The sequence below is a fragment of the Phalacrocorax carbo genome, chromosome 19 (assembly GCF_963921805.1).
Source record: "Phalacrocorax carbo chromosome 19, bPhaCar2.1, whole genome shotgun sequence".
Lineage (NCBI taxonomy): Eukaryota > Metazoa > Chordata > Aves > Suliformes > Phalacrocoracidae > Phalacrocorax > Phalacrocorax carbo.
Genome location: NC_087531.1, coordinates 329,598 through 357,315, shown reverse-complemented (window position 1 = coordinate 357,315; position 27,718 = coordinate 329,598). Strand labels below are relative to the sequence as shown.

At 62.0% G+C, this 27,718-nt stretch overlaps 1 protein-coding gene and 1 long non-coding RNA gene across 6 annotated transcripts; both read right to left on the bottom strand.

The window, feature by feature from the left end:
* Nucleotides 1-865: 865 nt before the first annotated feature.
* On the bottom strand, nucleotides 866-20,024 carry TLE2 (TLE family member 2, transcriptional corepressor). 4 transcript variants are annotated; one of them, XM_064469619.1, is made up of 20 exons: nucleotides 19,201-19,934; nucleotides 19,019-19,116; nucleotides 18,274-18,337; nucleotides 16,943-16,987; nucleotides 14,898-14,960; nucleotides 14,592-14,666; nucleotides 13,968-14,157; nucleotides 11,725-11,741; nucleotides 8,235-8,336; nucleotides 7,875-7,919; nucleotides 6,437-6,577; nucleotides 5,167-5,302; nucleotides 3,773-3,933; nucleotides 3,286-3,362; nucleotides 2,690-2,939; nucleotides 2,258-2,505; nucleotides 2,003-2,150; nucleotides 1,772-1,922; nucleotides 1,543-1,619; nucleotides 866-1,452 (listed from the first exon to the last, which is right to left on the bottom strand). In XM_064469619.1, exons 1-20 carry the CDS (start codon nucleotides 19,222-19,224, stop codon nucleotides 1,345-1,347), a joined length of 2,220 nt encoding a protein of 739 aa, XP_064325689.1. In that variant the 5' UTR covers nucleotides 19,225-19,934; the 3' UTR covers nucleotides 866-1,344. The 4 variants fall into 4 exon arrangements, with proteins under 4 accessions (XP_064325689.1, XP_064325688.1, XP_064325690.1 ...); XM_064469618.1 differs by having other exon boundaries at nucleotides 13,968-14,160; nucleotides 19,201-19,931; XM_064469620.1 differs by lacking the exon at nucleotides 19,201-19,934 and adding an exon at nucleotides 18,584-18,645 and having other exon boundaries at nucleotides 13,968-14,160; nucleotides 19,019-19,117.
* Nucleotides 20,025-21,860: 1,836 nt separating this feature from the next.
* LOC135316383 (uncharacterized) lies at nucleotides 21,861-27,599 on the bottom strand. Of its 2 annotated transcripts, none has more exons than XR_010375746.1 (2): nucleotides 27,544-27,599; nucleotides 21,861-23,376 (listed from the first exon to the last, which is right to left on the bottom strand). It is a non-coding gene; the product is annotated as an uncharacterized LOC135316383 (long non-coding RNA). The 2 variants fall into 2 exon arrangements; XR_010375745.1 differs by having other exon boundaries at nucleotides 21,861-27,309; nucleotides 27,544-27,592.
* Between the last annotated feature and the right edge of the window lie 119 nt (nucleotides 27,600-27,718).

Here is a 27,718-nt window from a genome sequence, read left to right as displayed (position 1 = left end):
GTCCCTTTCCTGCAGTGGGGTGGGTTTGCGGCCACCCTCCGCTGCAGGCAGGGTGGTGGGGGTCTGGCAGCAGGACCGTGCTGCCGCCGCTCAGCCCCGCGCTGGTCCTGCGTGGGGCGGAGGGCAAGCCGGGGCTGGGGCGCTGCTGCCCGCGGGGGGAAGGCGTGCGGCGGCTGCGGGGTGGTGCCGGCCGCGGAGCAGCCTCTGCCTCTGCAGGGTGTTGGGGAGAGGCCAGCTCTGGAGGAAGCGGTTTTTCGAAGGAAATGAGATGTGAGCAGTCGGCGTTGGCTTATCGGTCTGGCTTCCCGCCAGCGCGGCTGTGGGGGAAGCAGGACTGCTGCCGAGCGCCTTGGCGTGCCGCCCGCCGGCGGTGGCCGCAGCAGGGGCTGGCAGGGAAGCGGGGTGCTACCGCCCGGGGCGCGGCGGCTACGACGCGCTCCTGCCCCGAGCCTGGCCCTGGGGCACTGCTCGCCCCATCCAGCCCGGGGCTGGGGCTGCCATCGCAGGCTGCCGCAGCAGGAAAGGCCCCCCCCGCCGCCGCCGGCCAAGGGAGGGTGGTGGGGGGTCGCGCTGTGTGTGTGTGTCGCCCCTGGACCCCCACCTATGCTGCGGCGAAGCCTGGCAGCGCTGGCTGGGGAAGCTGCAGCCAAGGCTCCCCTTGCTCTGTACCTGCAAGGGTGTGCAGGATGCTCTGGCTTCCGTCCCCGCCGCTGCCTCAGGGCCCCGCACCCCCCAGCGCCCCTGTGCAAGGGGGCTGAGCCCCCGGCTCTATGGGCACAATTTCAGGGGATGGGGGGCAGGTGGTCAGCGCCTCAGGGATGATTTTCCATCAGTCCAGCAGTGAGATCAGACTCCAGCCCACCACCACACCAGCCCCTTTTTTTTGTTCTGTTTTATTAGTAAGGGCTTGAAAACACAGTTAAATACTTTAGTGATAAGTTACAGCTGTTTCTGCAGCAGAAAACGGGTGCCATTAAATCAGTAGCAGTATTTCAAAAGCAACACTACCTCCGTCACGCTTGGCCTTGCCTTGCACCCCAACAGTCCTCCTGCTCCCCGTGCCTCCAGCCCTGATGGACTGACGGGCTCGAGGAGGCCCTGCCCAGCTTGGGGGTGCACCTGGCCCCAGCGAGCGCTCACCCCCAGCTCTCCACCTCTGCCATGCCCCAGACAGGAACTGGGACAGGGAGAGCAGGGACGGGGCCCTGGCCTTGTTTTGGCAACTGAAAGGAGAGGGAGGGAAGCTGCGGGGGGGTCTGGCCCAGCACTGGAGACGTCTGCCAGCCCCAGAGGCTTTGGGCAAGGCCTGGCCCCTTCCCCGATGGATGGTGATGGAGGGGGGCCTCAGTATACCACCTCATACACTGTAGCCTTCTTGTCCCCAGAGCCCGTAACAATGAATTTGTCGTTGATGGAGATGTCACAGCTCAGCACGGACGAGGACTCTTTAGACTGGATGTGAGAGAGGCAGGTGGTGAGGGCAGCACCGGTGGCTGAAGCTGCCTTCATCCCCCCTCCCCGTCCAAAAGCCTCCCCGCACACCTGGAAGATGCTGGCTCCATAGGGTGTTCGCCAGGCATTCAGGAGGTTGTCCTTCCCCGTGCTCACAAACCATTTCCCTGGGGCGGGAGACAAAGTGGGTCAGTGTTTGGGACTCGATTCAGGGGGGTGTGCATGGCAGGGGGAGCCGAAAGGACCCGCCTGGGGCTGTTCAGAGCCAACCCGTTCCAAAGTCAACACTGCCCAAGCAGAAAATACAGGGCTCGCCTACCGCAGGAGGCGAATTTGAGGGAGAGGACGCAGCTCTCGTGGAGGTGCAGCTGGTATTTCTCAGGTTTGGTCACATGCAGGATCTCCACGTTGCTGCTCTCCATGCCCACCGCCAGCCACTCCCCCGTCGGGCAGTACCCCAGGGAGAAGATCTGGGGGGAGAGAGGGTCACACAGCGGCCTGGCTGGTCCCGGCCAGCCCCACGGTGCTCCCAGCCCACCCCAGCCCCTACCTGGGAGCTGAAGTCGTGCTGCTGCAGCTGCCGCCCTTCCCGCAGGTCCCAGCACCGCACTGTGTTGTCCAGCCCCCCCGTCCACAGCTTGGTGCCATAGTTAGAGATGTCAATGCAGCTGGCACCATCCGTGTGGCCCTGAAACTGCCTGGGAAAGAAGGGGACGGAGAGGGCAAGGGCAGAGCCATGAGGGCTGCCAGCGCCGCGGGAGCCATGTTCCCGCCCTGTGCCACCAGCCGCCCGCCCCGGGCTCACCTCACCATGGTCTGGTTCTGCAGGTCCCACACCACGATGTTGCCGTCGCTGCAGCAGGAGAAGCAGACTTTGGCATCGGGGCTGATGGCCAGGGCGTAGCAGGCGGGGGCAGAGGAGGTGAGCTCGGCCTTGATGCGGGGCGTGGGGGCCGCCAGGTCCCAGATGGAGAGGGTGCTGGCCTCCCCGCCCACGATCAGGCTCCGGCCGTCGGGGAGCAGCTTGCAGGAGCGGATGTAGTTGTCACGGTTCTGAATTAGAATTACAGTAAATGGGGCAAGTGCAGAAGGAGCTGATCAGTGCATGGGGGTGGCAGGAGACAGATCTCCTTTTCTCATCACAGAAATGAAAGCACCCTCTGTCCCCCTCCATTGTAACAGGGATGCATTCCTCTTCCCAGCCCCCACAAAATGCCTTTCTGTTCCTCCTCCTTACCAGGCAGTCCAGCTGAGCCACGGCCGTCTTGGTGCCCGGCTGCGCCACGTCCCACACCTTCACACAGCCCTTGCCCCCGGTGTAGACGTGCTGTGTGGAGCTGCTGATGCTGACGGCGCAGACCACCTCGCCGTGGGTCAGGGTGTGGAGCTGCCGCGCGTGGCGGGGGATGCCGGAGCCGATGAGGGCGTCGGGCGGGAAAGGCACCGGCTGCATCTGCCCGTCAGCGCTGACGTGGAAGGAGTAGGCGCTGGAAGGGAGCAGAAGAGAGGACTGAACAACCCCTGCGTGATGCCCGAGTGCGGGAGCCGAGCTCTCCCCTCAGCCACGCTCGAGCCAGGTGGGAGGTGTCCGGTGCACTCTGGCTAACGAGGGATATAATTAATCATCTCCTCGTTACCACCAGCTGCCTGGAACGAAATTACAGCACTGGCCTCAGAAGTGGAGAGAAAATCCAACCAGGCCCAGCCCTGCCCTACACCTGCTGGGTGTAGAAATGAGCCATGGGGAAGGAGACCACCCCCCACCCCGTACTGCCTGGCTTTAGCCCCTTGCTGACCACCCTCCCCGCAGCCCTTGCGCGCAGCCACACTTACGGTTTCCCTCCAGGGATGGTGGAGAGTGAAGATGAGATGGTGGAAGCCCTCAGATGAGGGTGTGACTCAAAAGCCACCTGCACAAAGCAAAGGGCACATGATGAGCCAAGTGACAAACCCCCAGGAGGGGACACAAAGGCTGGGCTCATGCCTTTCCCTGCACGCCCTGGGACTGGGCCAGCCCAGCTCTGCGCAAGGTCCCTGCTTGCTGCTTCCTCCACATGCAAGTGACAAAGGCCAAAATGGGCTTCCAAAGACACAGCTGCACACCAGTGGGGGCTTCTCTGAGAGCTCTGCACCCTCCACTGGCCCCACAACCCAGACACCTCCAGAAGGGAGCCCCCTCCTATGGCTGCAACCCCCTGGCTTGAGCTCATTGCAGCCGTGCAGACAGTGCACGCCAGGGCCAGTGCATGCCCAGAACAGCGGGGGACAGGTGACAGAGCCAGCACAGTTGGCGGACTGAGCCTGTCCCTCAGCCACTTACCATCGGGGACCGGCCGTACATCACAGCACTGCTGACCTGCGGCGAGAGGTGGATGCCCATGTACACGCTGGGGGCTGGGAGCTCCCCGCTGAGGGTGGCGTGGGGCACCATCCCAAAGGAGGCCGTGTAGGGGCTGGACACGCTCAGCGGGCTGCGGAGAGCTGCACAAGGAGAGACCCGCTCACTGGCCCTGGCTGACGGCTGTGAACGGGCATCACCCGAGCAAAAGGGCATCTGCCAGAAGCCAGGAGCAAGAGGCAGCATCACCACCGCACCGGGCCCAGCCAAGTGTGGCATGACCAGCGGATCAGGAGGAGGCAGGCAGGCTATGGACTGGGAGCCAAAGACCAAAGGAGAGGCAGCCCAAGCCCCATTAGTCAGGGACCTGGGATGCAGATCCAGCACGGGAGATCAAATGGCTCCATCCCTCCTCCAAAGGATGCCCCACAGACCAACTGCTAACCCACAGCAGCTCTCATCTCTGCTGCCAGCGCCTTTGCAGTCTCGGCCAGGCCAGATTATTTGTAGTTGATGGCTAAGCAGCTCTACCTCCAGGGTTTCGAGGGTTTATTGAATCGATTCCAGTTCAATTTTTGCTAAACCACTGTAATTTTCTAGCCAGACAAGGGTTTAACATCTCTAGTTCTGGCTCTGTTTCTCCCTTGGGCTAGCTGTCTTCCTCCCATCACCTTTTGGTCCCTTTGGCTAGACAGTGGCCAAGCTGTTTCAGAGACCTCTTCCCAAGGCTTCCCTAAATGTCTTCAAGGAAACTGAGGCAGGAAAAGCAGGCATGACCAACTCACCATCAGCCACCGCGGAAGCCACTACTGAGCGCTCCCTCCCCTCCCCTGTGCTTTCAGAAGGTGGCAGCCATCGGCTCCTGGGTCAGCTGGATCTTGCCCAGGGCCTCTGCAGCACCCAGTGCACGCAGACCCTCACCCCTATGGAGATCCTCAGCTGCACAGGGAGACTGGCCACGTCCTGGCCTCCTGCATCCCTGTGTGCCCGTGGTGGCACGCTGCCACCCCTCCCACCCCTGCAGCCAAGACCTGAAGCATGCGGCTTCACATACCACTAGCAAAATGACAACTTCTCAGAGAAAAACCACAGTCTCCGAACAAAACACCTGCCCCCGCACTGCCCCACCGCCCCGAACGCCTCCGCACATTGACACACCACCTCCAGCAGGTCTAAGCTCTCCAGGAAAGCATCGGCAGTCGGGTACGTGCTAATTGCACATAGGTGCACACACGCGGTTGACGTGTTTGATTACGGGGAGCAAAATGGCCACCCCAGCTCTGCTGATGGGAGAGAGCACCCCGCCTCCCCTTACCCCAGCCCCACGGCACCGTCCACGGCAGAGCACGACATCCCCCCGCGCCGTCCCCACTCACTGATGGTGTTGGTGGCGGGTGCTTTGGCAGGGAGCTGCCGGAGCAGGGCGGCCGAGCTGGGCCCAGGCGTGAGAGAGTCGTGGGGTGGCGAGGAAGCAGAGGGCTTGGAGGTGGGCGCGCTGGCTGGAGGGTCGGTCTGCATGGCAGAGGGAAGAGCGGCCTCAGCAGCAAGACTGCTGCCCGGGAGGGCGATCCCCAGCGCCGCGGGCCTGCCAGCAGCCTCCAGCCACCCAGGAGGGGAGGAGGGGCACCAAGAGGCACGGCTCCCAGACAGAGCTGGGCAGGGACCCGGCCATCCCGGGCCCAAACCCCACTCTTTTCCTCCTTTGCCCCTCATGCCCTTCCCACGGCACGGAAGGAGCCCCGTGTCTCCCCTCCCTGGGTGCAAACGCCCAACACAAGCCCTGCGTCACGACAAACTGCCACAGTCCTGCACCCCTGCAGCACCCTGCCCCTGGCACAAGGCCCCTCGGGGCTGTTACACAGAGATCTCTTCCTCCCTCATGTGCAATCCCTCTTGCGCAGGGGACACCCCCATCCCCAGCCTGTGCGGAGCAGGACCAGGAGGACGCACGCCTGAGATGAACTGGCCTCTTCGATCCCCACAGCTATTTAATTCCTTTCTTTTTTCATCCCTCTCCTATTTCTTCCTCTTTTTCTGCCTGGGGATTTTGTCGACACCAGCAGAGGAAAAAAAAAATTAATAACAGAGAAAAAGCTACGTGCTGTGCTGGCAGATTGCTCAGGGCGCTTTGTCTGCTCTAATCCGATTGTGCTGGGGAGCCACCACTCACTGCTCCCGGTGGCCCCCAGCCGGCTACTGACCCCGGGATGGCAGGGATGCATCGCTTCGGTCCCCGCAGCGGCTGGGAGGGCCGAGGAGCAGCAGAAACATCCCTCCCCCTCCCTGCATGCTGATGTTTCCATCTGAGCATTGGGCTGACGCTTGGCAAGAAGGAAGGGGGGAAAAAAAAAAACCCCAAACCAAAGAAAAATCAATTGTTATGAGGAGCTCTGGGTAATCCTGCAGGCAGCTGGATGGAAAATACCTGCAGAGCCAAGCCTCAGACTAGCAGATGATTACCCTCCCTCTGAGGGCACGGACCTCGGCTCCCAGTGCTGGGGAGGCCGGCGGTGGGTACCAAACGCTCAGCACTGGCATCTCCTCACCCGCCTTCAGGCTGCAGCAGACAGGCCACAGAGAAGTTCAGGGCCACGTGCCCAGCCCCACTGCCCACCCACGGCCTGGGCTGCCCACGTGCTTCCCTACCAGACTCTGGTCCTTCGGCTTGAGGGGCGTCGCGCTCCGGCTAGAGGTGATGGAGGCAGGGCTCTCGGGCATCTCCCGGTGGGCTGGCGGGAGCCGGCTGCTGGGTGCGCGGCCGGGGCTGCCGGGCTCCGAGGGGGCGTCCTGGGTGGGGGAGAGAAGAGGTCTCTGGGGAACGGGAGCCCCAGCCCCTCTGCAGGAGGGCAGGCACCACAGAGGTCCTGGAGAGCCACCCCTGGGCCCAGAGCCCAGCAGGGACCACCAAGCCCCCGTCTGCTCCCTCCTGCCTGCCGAGCGAGCTGCTCGTCCAGCCTCTCGCTGTCCCGCGCCTGCCTGGGCGGCACTAACGAGGAGCACCCACCCAGAGGCCCCCGCTCTGCTCCGGCAGGGAGAGAAACCGGCTTGATTTTTCTCTTTGAACAAAATTAGAGGTGACATCAGATTCAGAGGGCACTGGTGGCCACAGGTGCCTGCCTACACAAGGAGGGATGCAACCAGCACACCCAAGAAACTGAGAGAGGGCCTCTTGGCAGCCCCTCGACAGCATTTTGGAGCCAAGGCCACCCATCAGCTCTTGCACTCCTATAACCATTCAATTAGGGCTGTGATTTTTATCACCATAATTACACCAGTGAGCAGTTTTTATGTGTCGTTTTCTGCAGAAATCCCTGCTGATGTTCCTTTCAGGGATTGTATTTTCTTAGGAAGTGGCAGGAGGGGAAAAAAAACCCCACTTGTGTTATCCCTCCCCCCAGTCTTCCAGGGGCGGAATAGGGATGTCCCCAAAAACATAATCTCTGCCAAGAATGGCTGGGGCTGGGAAAAAATACTGTTGCATCTGCCTTGGTGGTCAGGGAAGGTTGTACCAGAAGTGCCTGGCAGTTCGGTTGCAAGAGACTGGAATTCAGAGTACCCCTTACACCGAGACACAGCCACGGGCTCAGTGTGTTAAAGTCAAGGCCGGGCGCTGTTTGTGACCACCTGGACAGGGCCAGGCTGGGTCGGGGCGCTGCGAGCTCTGCTGCCAAAGGCAGCGCAGCATGCCTGCCTGCTCCTGCCACCTCCACATGCGTGAGCTGCCAGCAGCAAGCCCGGCTCTCTGGGGCTCTCACCCCAGCTTATCAGCCTCCCCATATGGGATGCTACAGGAGACGGACTGAAACGGGATTGTGAAGCGGAGCCAAGTCTATGGCTGGCAGAGCTGAGCCCTGGCTGGCACAACCTTCAACCTGGAGCGCTGTGAATCATAATCAGCCTTGGCTGGCGTGAACGTATCAGGGCAGGGCTGGCACGTGTCCTGGCTGGCTGCTCTGCCCAGCAGCGATGACCCGGAGCCTAACGAACCCCAAAGCTCAGCAACCAGAGCTCTGAACCTGATCACTACAGCTTGAGCTGGATACCCTGCAAGGCTTCAGCATGCCCTTAAGGGTACAGGGCTTACCTCATCCACCACAAGGTTGTAGTCACTCTTGTCCCCATCGCTATCCTGCAAGGGGGGAGAAACCCAGAAAAGCTCGGTCAGGGGTGGGAGAGGCTGGACCAAGCTCTGGGCTCTGCCCCACGGGACCCCAGCCAGCAGAGAGACTCCATTTTCTCCTGCAAATCACTTCTCAGGAGCCCACACCACGCCCTGCAGGCAGCAACTCAACCCTCCGGCTGAGGGGCTTCCCTGGGGCTCTTCATTTTGTTCCTTTCTTTTCACAGGATTACAGCCATCTGCCCCCAGGGCAGGCACAGAGCTCCCCAGACACCTCCCGGGCAGGGGCCCATCTCCCACAGCCACGCTATTTGGTGCACTCACATAATGCCCAGGCAGGTCTTTCTCCTCCCGCTTCCGCTTCAGCCCCATGCCTCCTGTCCGCTCCTCATCCTGCAGGCTCTCAGGAGGGGAAGCAGAAACACTCTGAGCCAGAGAGGGGGAGAGGGCGGCGTATGAGCTGGCAGGGGAGCAGACAGCCTGCAAAGCCCTACCAGCTGCATTTCCACTCTGGAACAGACCTCCCAGTGCCGCTGGCTGCACCCTGCCAGAGCCCAGCATCCACCCATGCAACCTGTGCCACGGCTGGTTTGGGGGGCAGGGGTCCCCTTCCCCCCACGAAGCAGTTGTCAGGGATAAAGGGGGGTGCACTACGCTCCCCCTCTGCGCAGATACTTGTGTCATCCCCTTACTGGCATCCCATGCACGCTTGGCCAAGAGTCCTCTAAGATCCAAATGTACCTGGGAGTAGAGATGGGGTTTAGTCTGGCACTTCAAGCAAGGCTGGAGAAGATGTTTCCAGACTCCTGACTTCTAGCCCAAATTCATCCATTCACCTCTGACACGACAGAGGAAAGGGAAGCAGGTCGGGACCGTCCCTGGGGGTTGGCTGCCCACAGTCTCCTGCTCAGAGACTCACCCACATGCAGCTGCAACACGCCACGACCTCACTTTCCCAGCTTCGCCCCAGAATGACTCCAAAGCGAGCTGCCCTCACCCCTTCCCCGCCCACCTCCCACCACTCAAACCTGGCCAGGCCCCATGCCCCAGCCCCATCCCGGGGAGGGCACGGCTGGTCCAGCAGCCCCCCACTGCCCCCACCCTGGCAAAGCACCTCCCTGGCTGGCAGGCAGGCAGCAGGAAGGGGGAGAGAACAAAGCCCTGCCCAAACCCCAAAGCCACAGGCTCCCCTGCCCTACCAGAGCAGCGGGCTGGGCCACAGGGCAGGGGGGCAACAGCCCCAGCTGGCAGATGGGCCCTGCTGTGACGGGGACGGTGGAGGACAAGGAGTTGCATCCATGCCCTGGCCCAGCCACTGGCAAGCAGGGCTGCGTGGAGCCAGGAGCTGAGCGAGGCAGCATCCTCAGCGTGGCTGAAGAGCAGATCCGCCCCTTCGGGAGATAACAAGGCATGGCGGAGTGGAAAATCCCCATCAGAGACGTGTTTACTTCACCTTAACCCTGCGCCACAGGAGGCAGCGGGCTGGGAAGCAGGATCGGGCCAAGCAGGACAAATGCCCCTTCCCCGAGATGCTGCCAGCAGCTGCAGGGGCGTCTCACATCTCCTCCCACCCCCCACGCTTGCTGCTCTGCGTGGAGGACGATAACGCAACCAAGTGGTGCCTGCCCACCTGCAGCCCCCTGGCTCTTGTGCAAACCAGAGGAACGCCAGGCTGACACTGGTCACCAGAGGGGCTGCCCTCCCTCCCAGAGCGGCCAGGGTGCTTGGGCCCGGGCAGTTTCTGGGGCACGGCCCCCTCACAATCTTCCCAGAACTGCTCATGCCAGGGTTTGAGGAGAAAACGCCCCGTCCCAGGGCTCCCACATAGCCGATTGTTTCCAGCACAGCAGGATTAAGCGTCTCGACACATACAACTACAGAGCGGAAAGGATGCTCCCTGTCCCCTGGGTGATCTCTGGAGGAGGTACCCGACCATCTCTCCCTCCTCCTCACCCACCTGACTGCAAGCCTATGAAGATCAATGCCAATTGCTCCCCAGTGGAGGGGCTCGTTAACCCTTCCTTCCCCTGCCTGTACCAGGAGCTGGAGCTCTGGCTTACAGCAGCCGAGGAGCCTGGGAAGGAAGTCAGACCCGGGACTCACAGCAGGCTGGGGGGTAGCTTAAAAGGGATGGTGCAGCCGAAGGGTGCAGAGGGGCTGGCAGCACTGGGCTTAGGTAAGGAGACCCGTTCAGCCTGTTTCCTAAACTGGAAACTCCTTGAAAAGGACAGAGCTGGTTATTTCAGGAGAAGCCCTTGACCTCTAGATCCTTGCATCAGCAGACTCTGAATTGAGGTGGCCCAGAACCTTCAACTACAAAACCCCGATGCAAACACAGCCTATCCATGCCAGAAAAGCAAAGGGAACAGGGGTTACAATAAGGAGAGCCCCTTTTTCTTATATTCTCCACTCAGATGCTCTCCCAGGCTCCCCTACGTCCCTACGCACACATATTTGCCACGTGGCTGCTCCCACCCTCCACACTGCAGCTGGATTTACTCTCCAGCCTGCAACACCATGGAGCTCAAGCACAGCTCTGTTCCATCCTAGACACGGCCGCGTTTCAGTGCTGCCGCGCCATGCATGTGCCAGCGCAGCAGATGCCAGCTGAGGTGCAGGAGCAGGTCTGGAGCCCGAGCACCCTCACCCCTGCGGCTCAAGCCGGGTCTATACGTGCAGTGCTGCTCCCAGAGACTGGGCTGCCCCAGGAGCCAAGGCAGAAGTGCCAGGCCCTGCTCAGGGGCGACAGCAGAATGACTGGACACTTTGCCCTGGATAAACAAGGGTGAGAATGTGCAGCTGGATGTGGCTCAGGGTGCCCGTTGTCAGCCTGGCTTGGAAGGAGACTCTTTCCAGCCCTTGGGGAAATCAGCTCCACTGAGAAATAGGGATGACCCCAAAATGCCTCAAACTCAGAAACTTGGCCCATGCTCATGAGGACCCCTGCGCTGCCTGCGGGACAGGGCAGAGCTGCCCCGAGCCCCACTCCCCAGCTACACCCAGCTTCATGGATTGCCCTTACCTTCTTGCCATGCTGAGCCCTGGCAAACTCAGTACCCGGTGAAGGCCAGTCCTGGGAGCCTGTCACCCTAATCACCTTGTGTGCAAACACAGCCAGCCTTGAAAGGTGGCTCAGGGTGGCACGGGGAGATGTCCCTCCACCCTCCCTTATCCACCAAGCTGGGGAGGGAGGGGGAGGAAAGGAGCCCACACGTTAGGGAGAACGAACGGGAGACCCAGGGCCCGCTGCAGGAGAGCAGGGTGCCTCGGCTGTGGTGTACAGGGGAACACGGACCTGCTCTGCCGGCAGAGCTGCCTCCCCTCCCCAGGGAGCCCTGTGACCCCAACCTGGCCCCACATGTGAACAAAACCCCAGCCCCTGCCACCGCCTCCTCTTGTGCTGGAGCGTGGCCTCCCAGGCTGCCACCAGACAGAGGACAGCTCGCTGCCTCTGGTCTGTTTGCTTTGAAAAGGTCAGGAAACAAAACATTCCAGGAAATCCTACTGCGAGTGCTTGCCAAGGGAGCCGGCTGCCTCGCCTGCCTGCGGTGCCAGCCCCAGCTCTGAGCACCGGGCTGCCCCAAAGCCAAGCCCAGCACTGCCCCTGGGTGCCCTCCCCACAGCTGCGCTCCCCCAGCACCCACAGCCCTTCCCAGGAGCCAGCAGCCGGCTCTGCCTCCTGCCTGGAGCGTGCTGGAGAGGCTTGAAGTGACTCTGGGAGCTGGCAGGGGAGGGAAAGCCTCCACTCAGCCGTGCACCGAGGCCAGCCGAGGCCAGCGGCCTGGCCAGAGCCAGGCATGCCAGCACGACTTACCCGGCTCGGGGTGCGCTCTGGAGCCCAGGGGACAACAGGGGGATCGTCCGGGCCGGTCCGTGTCGGCGAGGCAGAGGGAAGGAGAGGGAGAGGCTGTTAATGTGGAGGCTGTGCCCGAAGTACCTGGTGTAGGGAGGAGAGGGGGGCACTGCAGGGCAACACAGGAGGAGACAGTGGGACATGGGCTGAAAAATCACACCCTATTTCCCACTTTGTCCATCTGCAGCATGGATTCTCTGATGCTTAATAGGAGGTGAGCGCATTGGTCTTCCTCAGGGAAGCAGGGGAAAGAAATTAAAGACATTCAGTCCAGCTTTGGAATCTCTCCCTTGGACATGGCAACGGGTCCAAGGCTGCCAGGAGGGGATGAGCCAGCTGAGACCCCCTAAATCACACCCATCTGATTTCCTTATGAAGCCGCGCTAAGAAGCCCTGCCTGGAAAACCTACAAGGCTTTTTTACATGCACAACAAAAGAGGTCGACCTCCCTGGGCCTCAGGGAAGAAGTGCCAGGCATTTGCTACAAACCTAAGAACAGGGTTATGGGCTGGGGTCTAGCAACCCTCCCTGGTTGACTTTCACTCCTAAGGATCACATCAGCATTTGGAAAGAACAAGGTCATCCCAGTCTCTGGTGGCAAAAGGAGGCAGGCAGGTACCAGGAGAACTCTCCATGTGGGCAGCTGTTCCAAGGCTACGGTCAGCACAAAGCTGGGGAAAGGGGAGGCAGGGGGACTGGGTGCCTGCCATCAGCACTTCAGCCCTGGCTCAGCTTGATCCACACCAGCTCCAGCTAACTATGGCAGAGCACCAGGGATTAACCCAAGCCATATGTAGTATTTCACTAATTTTTTTTAAGGAATTATTCTGGGTGTCCTCGTGCCCTCTGCCCTGGCTGGATGCCCCTGCCAAGGAGCAGCTCTGGGCCGTGCCCGGCAGGAGATGCCGCTGGAAGCACAGGCTGCCCGGGTCTCTAAGGGTTAAGGCAGGCACGGCACAGCCTGCTTTTATCCTCTTTCTGGAGTTTGTTTTTCTCCTTCGGGGAAGGCCATCCTTAAAGAGACACCGACAGAATTAAAACCTCAGACACCTGCATACAGGGGCACAAAGCAGACACTGACGGTTTCCTGCTGCTATTTTGACCACCTTGAAATCTTACAAGCAAAACCAGATCATTAGGAAAACGCAACAAGCCCCTCCACTGCCCAGTTTTGCTGTTACCATTGGGTCCTGTCGTGGGAGCATCCCCAGGCCCCGAATCAGGATGTCAGGAGCAGCCAGCACCTTCCCCAGAGGAGTTTGCAGAGGAGCATCACTACGACTGCTGAATTTTACTGCCTGTGTCTAGTCCGTAGAGCTGCCCTGCTGCCCAGAACCCTCCGTCTGTGCCTCAGCCTTCCTTCAGCAAAAACACCCGACGCCTGCGCTCTGCAGAAGGTGACGAGCTCAGAGCAGCTTCTCCTTCGTGCAGCACTTCAACAGCAACAAGTCACCAGCAAAGCTGGGTGGTAGTATTAATTTGGCCCAGGCCTGCCAGTAGCATTCAGAGCACTGATTTAACAATGATTAAATATTGATGATGTTTGTAAAGCACTTTGTAATCCTGATAGGAGGAGGTACCCATAAGGATGAGGAACGACTGCTATTTACAAGGCATCACACAGGCAGTAAGGCTCTGCTTTCTGAATTCCTTGCCACAGACCCGTAGCTCCCACAGTTTCTACCAGGGGCTTGCATCAGTATTTTCCCTTAAAATCTTGTCTTCAGGCATCAGATCTTTACCTGGTGTAAATAGAGGGCTTCTCTGTGGCGGGGAACTCACGCCCTCCCGGCTGCTCCGTGGAGGAGGGGACCTTCACACACTGGAAATACCCCAGGGAGCAGGAAGACCCACGTGTGCACACACGCATGCCCGGAGCCCTGCTGCCCAGCATTTGGGGTGCACAGGCAGCCGCCCCCCGCCACCGCCGCACACCATCACTGCGCTGCAGCTGTTCCCCTGGTCAGAAATAGAGCCAGCCTCCAGGGGCTGCAGATATTTAATTAGCTGGATTTGTCATTTCCAGTGCTTGCTGCTCTCCCTGGCCCCAGGGAGCGGCTGCCAGGCATTGAAGAGCCCTGGGAAACAGGCAGAGGAGGCAGCAGTATCCCTCCCAGCGCCACCCCTCTACCTCTGGGATGTCTGCCCAGCACTGACTCAGCCAGCCTTCAAAGGGTTAATCCAGCTGTGCTTCTTCCCCTTACCTCTGTTCTCCCCATCCTGGGCCACTCTGTCCTCCTTGGCAGCCAGCTGAGACTGTGCCATCAATGCCCCGGAGAGGGCCAGAAGCCCCGAGGTGCTGCTGACCCCGCTGAGGCTAGAAGGCTGCATGCTGGAGGGGTGGGATGTCAGCGGGATGGGGGATGCGTGGTGGGAGAGGTGCTGAAGCTGTTGCTGCTGAAAGAGAAAGAGCAAACGGTCCTTGATCCGGGAGGAGGCAGCCACAGCCAGCCATGCCCGGCACCCCTCAGCACAAACTGCGATGCAAAGCGCGATGGGATGAGACAACGCCAGGACGAGGAGGGGAGCAGAGCTGTCGAGGCTGCACAGTCCAGGTCACGCCGCCTGCCCCTTCTACCCAGGGCACCATGAGTACCCCCCCAGTGCCGATGCAATCCCGACACATGGTAGATGAGCCCAAACCATGGCTCTGCCCTGCTCTGCTCAGTGCTTCGGGGGCCAGGGAGGATCCCACTGCCTTTGGGACACAGTGGCAAACCCTCTCACTGCAGGGGACCAGCCCTCGGCTTACTGAAGTCGTAAAGACCCTAGCTTCCCCATCGCTGCACTGCGTGGTCTGAACCCCCGACCCAGGCAGCGGGACTCACCCCCACGATGCTGTTCAGTTCTCCCATGGTCACCTGCTTGGCCCGCTCCACAGCCTGCAGGACCTGCTGCTGGTGCTGGGAAGGAAGAGCACAGGGAGGTCACACCGTGCTCCTGGCCAGGGGGACACATGGCCCCGCATCGCCCCCGCCACCGGGGGCTGCGCAGCCCTCTCCCCCGTCTCTCCAGCCCGGGCAGAGTGGTTCCCCCCGCCCCACACCGAACCTCCAGTTGTTCAGGCTGGACTCGGATTTGCCCCCTCCCAAGGGCCAAGCAGTCCAGTGCGCATCCACGGCTGTCCCCCTTACCTCCTGCGTCAGAAAAGGTATAATCTGGGCGCAGATGGCACTCAGTCTCTTGACAATCTCCGCCTGAAAGAAGAAGCAGGTATCACCATGGATGAGAGGGCTCTGAGCCCCGTCCCCTCCAGTGGAGAGGAGGGCAGCCAAGCATCCTGCAGACGCACGCAGCCTCTGCGGAGGAGAAATTCTCCTCACCCGCACCCGCTCAGTGCGAATCCTCCTGCTGGGATTTCCCAAGCTGCTGCCAAGGGAGGACGCGGCCCAGGGCTGTGGGACCCTCCCAGGCTGTCAGGTTCCCCCAGGCACATGGGAGAGAAGCCGACTCCTAAATCCCTCTGTGGATCAGGCCAAGCCGAGCTCTGAACTGTCAGTCCTTTCGCAGCCCAGCTGGCTTTGCTCAGCCCAAACCCACGTTGGCTTTGTGGGCTGCCGCTCTCGCAGCCAGCGGGCAGGCTGGCAGGGCAGGAGGAGAGCCAAGCCGCAAGAGCTGGCGGCGGGCCATCGGCATGCTGCTCGCTCTCTCCCCGAACATTGGACTCGAAGCCAGGGGGAGAGCAAGGGGGCCGCAAAATTCACACAAACGAATCCAGCCCTCTCTGCATCGCACCAGCAAGGCCCTGCGGGCACCGCCTGTGGTACCCGCTCTGTCCTTCCTGCCTGGAGAAGGGGCTCCGTCTCCCACCCCTACCAAAGCGCCAGGCCAACAGGCAGCTCTCCCTGCTGCTTCCAGAGGGGGAGCAGAGGCACAGAGCACCCCCATACCTATCCCCCTGCCCAGCAAGCGGACAAGGAGGAAATGCAGAGGACCTTGCACGTCCTCTCCTCAGTCTGCGCTAAGAGACAGACCCACAGCCCGCCGCATCCCCACCTGGGTAAGCGGCATTTCCCAAGGGAAGCGGCTGCGGCTTCCAGCCCAGCCTCTCCAAAAGAAAACCAGTGCCTCCGGGGGAAATCTTGGTTCCCCCCACCCACTGCAAATCCACCCTAGCACTGGGGGAGGGATTGGCTCCTCTGAAGTGTTTTCTCATCTCAGGTTTCCAACAATCCCTGACAGCATTACAGAGAGGTCAAATCACGCATAAAACCGGCGAAGAACAAAGGGAACATTTACCTGCTGCACTCAAAGGCAGCCTGGGCCCTGGGAAGCACCCCCACCCCCACCAGCACCCCGGTCACCCGCAGGTCCCAGCCGCTGCATCAGCCACCACCCTGACACCCACGCAGGTCCCCGGGAGCCAGAGACTGCCCCCCTCCTCCAGATCAATCCTGCCCACACAGAGCCAGCAGAGCCAGCCCTGTGTGGGCCAGGGCCCCCTCTCCCCAACCATTTGGCCATTGCCTCTGTCGCCCTGTGTGGATCAGGCCACCCCTGGGTCCCAGTCCCACGCGAGCTCGGAGCACGTGGGGATGGCAGGAACGTGCTCGCAGGCTCTACTACTCTCCCTGCTAACAAAAGGAGCAAACTTGAAGGGGCTGAGCCAGCTGGAGGAATATGGCAGTTGACTTGCCACTTTGTCAGGCATTGGTCCAAACTAATTTCCCTGGCAGAGAGCCCGTGATGACTAGATTGATAAATCTGAAGAGGGAAAGCAAATTAACGCTGGAACAAAAGGGGAACCAGGGAAGGGTGAAAACACTCCTCTGGCTTCAGGAAAGGAAAAGGGGATTAAAAAAAGAGAAAAGAAAAGAAAGACAATCCATTTGCCTCTGGGCTCCAGCTCCTGCTATTTTCTCCACGCTGCCTCCTGCTTCTGGGGCCGCAGGGAACTGCTGCAGGGAGGTACGTGCGCAGGGCTCCAGGCCAGGCTCCGAGAGGTGCTTTGGGACGGCAAGGAGGAGGTCCTGCCCCAAGGCACCTACCAGAACTCAACAGTGCACATCTGACAACTGCTGAACCCCTTTGCAGGACAGCCCCTCGCACAGAGGTGTGCTCCATCTCCCATGCTGTTATAGCTACATGGGGATAAGGGAGATCATCTTCCAAAAAAGCCTCCATCCCCAGCCTCTTCCCCGCCACCCCCTGCCGCAGGCCCAGACCCCATCTCGCTTACCTGCTTGTGCATTTCAATGTTCAGCCCGTAGGACATCTCATAGTACTGAGAGCAAAATCACAACACAGCTTGGTTAGGAGCTGCCCAGAGCAAGTGGCCTGTTCCCCCCAGCCCAACTCCACTGCTGGGGGCCCCCGCTCCCCCCAGCCCATGCGAAACAGCTGTCCAGCACACCACCAGCCTGGGACACGGTAGGCAGCAGCCAGTGTAGACTGTTTAACACCTGTGATGATTACGCTGCAGTTTCTGCATTAGTTTAAGGCAGCATAAGCCAGCCCCATTGCCCCCACATCCTCTCCTGGCCTGTCCGGTCCTTCCCCACTCCCAGCCCAGACCCGCTCCCTGACGCGGCTGCCCATCTGGTCACATGGGCGGCCATGCCTGAGCAAATGCAAAGATGACATCGAGTTACACCTTTCAGCAGTCACTAGTGACTCTGGCAGTGGTGACAGCAGCAGACCCCGTCCCCTCACCCCTGAGGATGGGGAGAAGGGGGGGGACCAGAGGAGCTGCCTTCCTCCAGCAAAGCCCATTTTAAAGGTGGCAGCCTTCTACCTCTGGGAATGCCTGAGCCTCTGGGATGTGGGAAGGGATCCCAGCTGGTGGGTGACATGCCCTGTGATGCCACCCCTGGCCTCATGGCTGGGGCTGTCATCACCCAGGGGATGGCGGTTGCCCAAGTTTAGCTCTGCTTGCCTTTTGGACAACTTAATTTGGGTTTCCCATTTCCTTAGAGGGGCCGATAACATCAGATGCTGAAGGAGAGGGAATGCTGCTCTGGCTCTGCAGTTCCCATCCTCTTCCCTTCCTTCCAGCAGCTACCCCTGCTCCTGCCAGGGCTACCAGCAGAAAGCCTGGCTCTGGCTGGTACCCTGGTGGGCTGGTGGCAACTGTGGAGGGATCCTGCCCTACTCCTCCTAAAGGCAACTTCCCCTTCCACCCAAAACACTGGCCTTGAGGTATTGCTTCCAAGACACCCCCCCACTTAGGAGAGAGACAGGAAGGAAGGGAAAAGAGCTCTTAAAGGGCTACATAGAAAAAGAAAAAAAAAAAGAAAATAAGAGAGACAAAACCTATGGCATGATTCGTGGACTCAAGCAACACCGAGTGGCAGCAGACATCATCAGAAGAGCCAGCCGTTGCTAGGAATAATGATTAACTCCTTCCTAACTCACACCCCACCCAGGCCAGACATACCCCTGGCAGGAGTGGCTCGGGGAGGCCGCTGGCCCAGTCGGCTGAGCGGAGCCCCAGAGCCTGGGACGTCACCAGAGGGTGACAGTCAGGGATGCTTTGGGGGAGCCACGGGGGAGAGTGCAGGGGTAGCTCACCATGACATAATGTCTCTGCATCTCCGTCTTCTCGCTCACCAGCTTCTCACATTCTAGCTTCAGGCTGCAAAGAGGATCCCCAGCTTTCATTCATGGACCCACATCTCCTGCCCTGCCCTCTGGTTCCCACTTTCCACCCCGTGACCTCAGCAAGCTCAGCACATCTCCCATTTCCCCTCCGCAGTCTCATGGGGCTGCAGGGGTGTCACACGCCCACCCCAACTGGATTGCCACCCCTGGGGGACCCAACTCCTGCGGCTGTGCTCCCTGCACAGGCCCTGCTCCCCCCCGGATGGTCTGTCGCACCCACCCAGTGCTCTGGTCCTGCAGCACTGCTACCATCCACTCCATGTCGCCCTATACACAGCTCAGCTGGAAGAAACAAACCGTCGGTGGTCTCCCCCTCGGGACCCCCACTCAAGACCTGGCACCCCGATTCACCGCTTCATGCCACCCCTCAGCCTAGATCCCTCTCCCATTCTTCCCCAAGCACTCCTTTCGCCAGAACCCCTGTCCCCGTCTTCCCTGCCCCAATTCACCCCTGCCCCGCACTCCATCCTCCCTCGTGCCCGGACTCCTCTCTCCCCGTTCCTACTGTGCCCCTTCTCCAAGATGCTCGCCTCTGCCCGCAGCCCTGTCTGACCCCCGGCCACATCCTGCCCCCTAAACTACCTCATCTCCCCACCTCCTGCCCTACGCCCCCACCGACGAGAGGGCTCCCCCGCCCGCCCCCGCAGCCCCTCACCTGTGGTACTGAGCCTGCAAGAACTGAAATTCCTCCTTGATGCGGTCGCAGATTTCCAGGACCGAGAACTTGAAGGGCTGCCCAGGCTGGAGGGGGGTCTGGGGAGAGACGGCCCGGCTGGCGGCTGCGGCTCCGCCGCGCTGCCCCCGCCCGCCCCGGCCCCCGCCCGCCCCGGGACTTACCGGGTGCCGTCCCTGCGGGAACATCCTGAGGGCGCGGGCCCCGGCCCCGGCCCCGCCGCTCCCCAGCCCCCGCTCCCCGCCCGTCTCCCCGCCCCCGGCGGGGGGGCTCCCCCCGCCGCTCGCCGGGGCTCCTCGGGGGTCCCTCGCCCCGGTGCCGGCAGCAGGAGGGCGGCCGGGCCGCGGGGGCCGGCGCGGAGGCGGGGGCGGGTCGGCGGGAGCGCCGAGCGGCTCAGGCGGGGCGAAGCCGGCTGCCGTCGGGCGGGCGGGCGCGGGGGGCGGCCCGCCGGCCGCGGGGTCTCCGCTCGCCCCCCATGGGGCCGGGGGCGGGGCAGAGGCGGGAGCGGGCGGGAGGCGCCGGCGGCCCCCGGCGGTCCCTGGCTGGTGGAGCTGCCGCCGGCCCCGAGCGCCCCGTCCGCCGGCGCCCGCTTAAGGTGGCGCGTCCGCGCAGGACACGGGGCCCCGCGGGGCTCGGGACGGCGGGAAGGGGCGGTTCCGGCGCCCGGACAACACCGGAGCTCCCGCACTACCGGCCGCGCCGGCCCCGTGCCCGCAGGGTCCCGGGCAGGCCCCCCCACCCTCACGCTCCCACGATGTTGTCGGGGACGGAGGGGATCCCGGGGAGGGTCTGGCGCTGGAGCCGCTGGCTCCGGGGCCGACTGGAACCACCCGGCAGGCGTCCGCCGCCACCGCTGCCCCCGCGCCGCCGCTCGCCTCCCCGGGGGGCGCCCCCCGTCCTGCGCGACGCCCCAGCCCGACGCCACGCACATGCGCGGCAGCTCCGCGGAGCAGCGCCCTGGCGCCGGGCAGAGCCAGCAGCGGAGCCGCGCCGGCATCCCCGGGGCCGGCAGCACCCCCCATCCCCACCCCGCCCCGGGCGGGCACGACACCGGCCGCCGGTGGGGTAGCGCGGAGGCACCGAAAGCACAAACGAAGGCGGCCGAACAGCACTCGACGGGGCACGGGGCCCCGGGGCGCCGGCTCACCGCCGGGCGCTGCCCCGCGACCGCCCCCCACCCGCCAGGGGCGGCGGGGACACCCGGCCGGCCCCACCGCCCCGCGGGCAGAGGGCTTCCCCCGCTCCACCTTAACCAGCCTCACGGCCCGCAGCCGCGGTGGCCGCACCTGCCATTGGCTACTGCCGCGGGAGTGCCAGCCAATCGCCCTGCCCCGTTCCCACCCGGGTTCGTGACGCCACAGCCCGGGAAGGCCAATGAGAAGCGAGCGGGCCGCAGGAGCCCCGGCGGGGGGCGCCGCGGTGCACTATGGGAGTTGTAGTTCGCCGTTCGCCGCGCCGCGCTCGGCGGCGCCGCCCGGGAGCGGCCCGTCCCACCCGCTGCCCGCTGCGGGCCCGGGGCGGCGCGGCCGGTCCCTCTCGGGATGGGTCGGCCCCGCGCGCCGGGCGGGCGGGGCTTCCGCCAAGGCGCGGCCCGAGCGGGCGGACGACGCGGCCCACAAGGCCTTGCGGCGGCTGCCGACTGCCACTCAAAGTAACGTGGGGCGGCGGGGGCGGCCCGGAGGGGCCCGGAGCCGCCGGCCTCGGCCTCCCCGCGGGCCCGGTGTGGGGGGAGCGGGGGAAACCTCCGGGCGGCCCCGGGGCCCTCGGCTCGGCCCTGCCGCGGGAGGTTCCCGGCGGCAGCTCCGCGCCCGCCCCGCCGCCAGCCCACCGCGCGGCTCCCGGGCGTGGCGGCGCCCTTGGCCCGGGGCCGGCCCCGCCGCGGACCGTGCGGCGGCCCCGGCCCGGGGGGAGCAGCCCCTCCGCGGGGGGCCGCGGGCCGGGCTCGGCGCCGCCGGGGCGGGCGGCTGCCCCCCGCGCAGAGGAGCGGGCGCAGGGCGGAGGCCGCCCGCAGGCTCTGCCGGGGGAGCCGGTCCCGGGCGAGCGGAGGCCGCCCCGCCGCCTCGTTAGCACCGCCACCCCCGGGCTCCCGGGCGCCTCCCGCCGTGGGCCGGGATCCGGACCCCGCTGCGAGCCACGAGCCCCTTTCCCTGCCCGGCCGCGGGCGCAGCTCCGGGGCCCCCGGCCCAGCGGGGCCGCTCTCCCGGGCTGCCCCGGCTGCGCCGAGCTGCGGCCGGGCACCGCGGCCCAGGATCCCGTCCCACCCCACCCAGGGCCCCTTCCGCGCCTCGCACCGCCCCCCCGGGCACAGCCTGCCCTCAAGCCACCGCGTTCGGGGGCGGTAAAGGGAGGGCGAGGAGCGATCCTTAAATATTGCAGGAACCAGCTGTACCTGGGCGCTGCACAGGTTGAAATTTAATGCTTCACATTTCATCCTAATCTTTTATTAATTGTGTTATTTACTTGCTGCGTGCCGGCGGCGGCCAGGCCGTGCAAGGCGGCGGGCGGCGGAGGCCCCCCGGCCCGCGCCCCCCCGGTGCCCCCATCCCGCGGTGCCCCGGCGGCGGCTGGGGGCCGTCCCGTGGCGGGGGGCAGGCTGGCTGGGCCCCGGTCCCTCCAGCCCCCGCCGGCCCCTGCCCAGCCTCTGCACCATCCCCTTCGCCTGCCCTGCCCGTGGGTTTTCACCAGGCAGATCCAGCCCCAGAGCACCTGAAAAGCCTTCCTTTCATATATGTACATACACACGTGTGTGTATTTCTGCACCTATGAATATACGTATTTTAATTCAAATGTAAACTTTTAGAAAATTTATTTTTGGTTTGTCTCATTGGGGGAGAGGTTTTTTTATTTTTATTTAAGGAAAGTGTTTTTACAAAATCGGGAAACATTTCAGATTGTGTTTCGCTGGAAGGAGAGACTGAGAAGATGTGTTGCAGCATTTTTCAAAACTCCTTACCAAAAATTGCCGGTTTTCCTTAGGCACTTTCTCGGCTCTCTTGTCTCAGAGAGTGACACAGGTAAACCTGGAACAGGCAGCTCCAGAATGATGGATGTCACACGTGTCTTCATCACCCTCCATTAATGATTGACGTGGGCCCTGGAGCAGGACAGCCTGTAACCCAGAGATTAATTTGCTTCAGCATGTGCCTGGACTGGGGAGAAAACAACTGCAGTTAACCCTTTGCACCCACAGGCCCCTGGATGCAGCAGCAAAGGGACCTGGTCCCACTCTTCCCTCCAGGTGTAAGGCAGAGGACGCAGCTGAGACAAGCCAGTGAAGCCGGTCTGAGCCCTGGCTGCCGCCACCCGCTGCAGGCTGCTCAGCTGGGGGCCCAGCCACTTCCCGCAGCAGCCACGGGCTTGTGCCTGGTAGTGGCAGTGCTTGGAAGAGCCCCAAAGGACGAGGGCGTTTGAAATCCACGCCAGGATCGAGAGGCGAGTGCTGTAAACAGCAGTTCTGTTTATAACCAGCACAGAAACCAAACAAGCCCGGGCTTCAGGACGCTCAGGAGCTCTGTTTGCCATTATAACCCAGATCCAAGCAAAATAGGTTGCTGCTTCTGGAATTACCCCAATGATTTCACCTTTCAGCTCCCCAAATGCCACCCTGGGGCACGGGAACACGCAGCCTCCTGCCCTCGCCAGGAAGGGCAGCCCCAGCTCTGTGCTGTGGGTCAAGTGTTTCTCTCCCCACGCGCCTCCTTTGCACAGCCTCCCATACCCGGCACATCTCCAGAGCAGAAGGTCAAGGGCAGAGACCATCACGTTTCTCGCCGATGGGTGACCAGGGCTCTCCGCTCTCGGAGCAGCTGAAGCCTGTGCACGCAGTCTCTCCTCCAGCCCCCGCTCTGAGGCCTTCCCAGGGGCCATTTCTCTCACCTGCTTTGCTCCGTCCCTTCCGAACACAGGTATGGGGCAGGTGGGCGGTGAGGAGCGCTGCACAACCATCTCGTCCGAGGAACTGCTCTCACGGCGCAAAGCTGCTGTGTGCCCCATTTTGCAGGCGTATTTGCTGACCAGGCAGGAGGCCGCCGGGAATGGGAAGGCAGGTGGGGACACGGCTGGGATGTAGCACTGCCTCGGTCTCCTCGCGGCAGCTGGGGGTGCCCCATCCTTTGCAGACTGCGTCCCTGCACCTGCCCCTTCGGGTCCCCGCAGGTTCAGGGCTTGCCGGTCAAGCACATGTGCAAGCTCAGCCCTGGGTGGGCTTTTTGGCAGCTAGGTGCTGGTGGGGTTTTTGGGTCAGTGGGGCCGTTGTGGGCAGGGGGAGCAGAACCGGTGCCACCACATTTAGACGATTCAGCTTTTTCCCTACCAGGACTCAATCAACCAGCTTGCCTGGCCTGTGGAAGCAGGGAGCAAAGATGACTGTGAAGCTTCCAAACCATCCTGTTTTCAGCTTCTCACTTGCATACTTGAATGAGGAACCTTGAACTCAGCAGAGCTGAGTTCCTGGCACCCTCAGACAACATGAATTTCCCTGGGCATTTATACCAGCGGCTGGCACAATCAGGGGCCTTATCCTGGCTGGAATCTGTCCTGGAATGAACATGAGATGAGAAGGGAAACTGAGGGAAGGGACTGGCAGCAAGTCTGCAAGAGCTGAGCTAAAGCTGTACTAGAAATCAAGGTTCTGCAGCCACACTCCTGGGACTAAACCACAGGTCCCCATCCCTGGGACTCCAGTGCTGTCACCCGCTCTTTAAAGCGGTGTGTCCCCAGAGCATCTGCAAGGCAAACCACATGCAGGAGCTGGGGGTGTCTCTCCTGCCATGGCCGGGCTGGGCTCCCGGCACGCTGCAGAGCCAACGCGCTCCTGCCTGCAGCCCCTGCACTGCTGCGCTCCCACTGTGCCGGGGACACCTCGGCACCTCAGGGCTGTGGGCTGGGGGGGTGGGTGCCTGCAAGAGAGATGTGGGAACCCTTAGAGCAACCCAGCAGCTGACAGAGTCTCTTCTCTGGCGCTGCCTTCGATCTGTATGTTGGCTCCTGTTTGCACTTACTGGCTTTGAGTGGTTTTTAATTATTGATGCCTCTTTTAGCTTTTATCTCGTGCTCACTGCAGCCAGGAAGGGCTTGGCGTTCCTGCATTAGTGATGAATTGGGAAGGAGGCCCTGCTCCAGTGCACTGCAAAGCATTCCTGGCTTGCAGGCTGTGCCATTGTTTCAAGCAAAGCTGCGCTGAAAAATGAGGAGGGTGGGAGCGGGAGGGGGATGTGGCGGAGGCAATTCCCACTGCTGCCACAGGGATCTGTCCTGTGGGAAAAAGCTGAAGGGGCTGGATCGAGAGTCAAACAGGTGTGGAAGCCTCCTTCACCCAGTGAAAAACTGGCACCTGCTCACCCCCTCAAAGGGGAAAGATGCCGTTTTACGACCCCTCCAGTGACAGGCAGGTGGAAGGGGAAGAGATGTGAGGCAGCAAAGTTTTGCCAAGCCCCTGGCAGCAGCAAGCAGGAATCGATGTCAAACCTAGGCTAAATGCTGTGCTGCTCTGCGGGCAGGGCATGGGGCGCTGACGGACGGGGTCCTGCCCCCACCCTCCGGACTCAGCCCGATCTCCTTCCGCCATCGCTGAAAGCTCTTCGGACTGTGGGACAGTCGCTGTCAGGAGATTGCTCTCTATCCCCCCTTAATGAGCCAGGGCTTTGCCGAGCTTTTCCAAGGATCCCGGTGCCAGGAGAGCTGGTTCTCAGCCCGTCACCTGTGTCCCTCTCCCACTCCTGTATCATGACCTCTTGCGCGCAAAGAGAAGGGGTTTCTCTGCCAGGAACCAGTCTTAAACCATCCCCGATCAGCAGAGCTTTGGAAGCCCCACATCACGCTCCTCCTCACAAGCGTCGAGCCTCTTCTGCCAGGGCAGGAGAAGGTCTCTCAGCTCCAGTAATGAGAGGTTACAAGGCAGAGCAGCCCATTTGGAAGGAGAGAAGCTGTTTCCTCAAGTCTGCAGCTACTGGGAGAGTCATGAGGGAGGGGTTTTTAACCCTTTTTTTTGCTGCTGGTATGGTTTAGATTTGCAGATTTTGGTATGCAATTAGATTTAAGCCCAAATCTGGTAAGGTGTCCTACGAAATTACTCCCTTTGGCGATCCAGAGATGGTGGTTGCAAAGAGAGCCAGGCTGGAAGCAGGGGGAACTGCAGCAGTGCTTGTCCATAGGATGGGATATCAGGGTGCCTCCCACCACCCAGAGAAATGCTTTGGGTGTGAAGCCAGCATGCTTCAGGAATGGGTCACTGGTGGATGCAGGAGCGGAGCATGAGGTTCAGCTCCACATCTGCTGGGCGGTGCAGGGAATTTGGAGAGCCTAGAAGCTCTGTCTTTGTACTTTACAGTGGGTTAGTCTCCTGCAGAGAGCAAGGAGATAGCCACAGCCCAGGCAGGAGTGGCTTCCCGGCCCCAGCCTGCTGGTGGCCAAGGATGCTCAGCCAGCAGCCTCGTGGTTTGTTCGACCCCTTGCCCGCCAAACCGAGGCTGCTAATTAGCTCTGACAACAGGGATGTCTGTTCCTCTGAAATCGCCAGCCTGAAAACACCCAGACCAATTTCCCCTAAATCCTCCTCCCTTGCACATCCATCAGGAATAACATCCACTTACTGCGCTCCCTACCCCCGGGCTGAGGTTGAACCAGTGACCTCGAGGTGAAAGCGCTTGAAAAGTTGCAGCCTTCCCCACAGCCAGCACGCTCCCGGCGGGGTTTTCAGCTGCACTTCCAGAGCAGAGATGGGTTTAGCAACTGTCGCATCGCAGCAGCCCCTGGCCCGGAGCTGTGTTGGCCTTTCACATCAGAAACCTGCTTGCTCAGCACCAGCGAGGCGCTCAGAGCAGCTGCAAGACCGTGGGGTCAGGCTGCAGCTCTAGGTAGCGTTTCAGCCAGCTCCTGACCAGCAGCCCCTGTGCAGCGGAGGGGACAGGCAGCCCCCCAAGGGCACTGAGGTCAGGCCAGCCCCTGCCGTGCTGCAGCAGCTCTGGTTGTGCCGTGGGCTCTGCACTCCGGATCAGCCCGAGCAGCCAGTGGCGACGGCTGCGTCAGGAGCATCAGGCCCTGCGTGGGGCGCCTGGTTTGGCAGTGGACAGGGCTGAGACCCCCCAGGCAGCCCTGCGGAGTCCCAGCCAGCAGCTGGAATTCAAAGATCACCACTGGAGCCATGCTCCTCTGCAGACCCGCCTGGTCCCTTGCAACCCTGTGCTGGGAACCAGCCATCCCCTGGTTCATGCTGGCGAGGTGTCGCAAGCAGATAATGGGAGCATTGTCGGGTCCTCGCACTGCCCACAGGCTCTGTAACCCATCTGAGCTGCAGCACGGCTGCGCCAGTCCTGACTGGCTCTCCCAGCACAGTGGGACATGGGACTGAGCCGCACGCCAGTGCCTCCATCCCCTCTTTGCGGCAGGCTGGCCCGCATCAGAAGAAACGCGTCAGAAGCAGCGCCAGGGAAGGGGCCGAGCAGCGCTGCAGCCCCGGTGGGCACCCACGCAGCGCTGTGCACCTTTCCTCAAGCCTCTCCCACCCTGGACCCACTGCAGCAGACAGCCCCAGCCTGAAGTGCCACCACTCTGGAGTCAGACCTGGTCCCGGGCCTGAGCTGGTTCAGCAAATCCCATCAAATCCCACCCTTGGGCATTTGGCCTGATCTTTGCCCGGTGCCAGGACAGAAGCACAACAGCCATTGCTACTCTTCCGGCTTTCACCAGCGTCCCCATCTGCGCCACCGTAGTCCTCCAACCTCAGTGGGCAGCCCGGGGCACCAAGGCCCCCCCTGCCCCGACACAGCTTCCTTCCCAGGGGAAGGAAATTTTCCCACTCCAGCTGGCCTGGGAGATACGGAGGGGAAGATGTTATCAGGGCAGAGCAGGCTCTGAAGCCGGAGAACAGCTCTAATTATTGAGAGCCAATTCCATTACAGCAATCTCAGCCCCAGGGCAACATAGGCCAGATTTTCCAGAGGGGCCAAGTGCCACAGAAGCAGCTTATCCTCTGCACCCACAGGAAAAATGAATTATGCACACGCAGAGCAGACCTGCAGCAGCCCACAGGGACCATTCCCATGCGTTACCAGAGCTCACCGCTCCTGCTCCAGCGGAAGGCCGAGAGCGCTCCGTAGCACTTTGCTCCAGCCCTCCTTGCTTTTCAGCTGGAGAGCTGCCAGGCCCCTTTCGCCACTGGCTGCTTTCACCTCGCTCTCCAGTTTGTTTCGGCTTTGCCTGGGTGTCCTCCCTGCCCTGGCTCCAGCAGACTCCAGCCGATGCTCCCATGTGGGCACGTGGCTCTGCAACGCTGCCTGTGGGAGGGATTGCATCCTGGAGCGGGATGCAGGCAGCGGAGACGGCCCTCATTCCGCCAGCACCTGCGGAGGCCAGAGCAGGAGAGAAGCCAGAACCAGAAGCGTCGATGTTACCCCCTTCCCCAACCACCTTCCAGCTCACAGAGGAACCTCCAAAAAGGGCCCCCCCCGCCCCCACGAAGGGCAGGGCATCACACCAGGTAAGGCAGGACTGGTCTTGGACACGCTCACCTGGAGGAGAGAGGGCAGCTCTTCCAGACGCCTCCCACAGCCTGCTGGGAGCCAGGAGAGCACGCGGGGAAACGGGGGCAGAGTCCAAGGTTAGCCAGCAAAGGGACCTGTTCTCCCCCACCGATTCCCCCATCGGGGGGGGGGGTGGGTTGTGTGGGGGTGGGCAGGAGAGGGA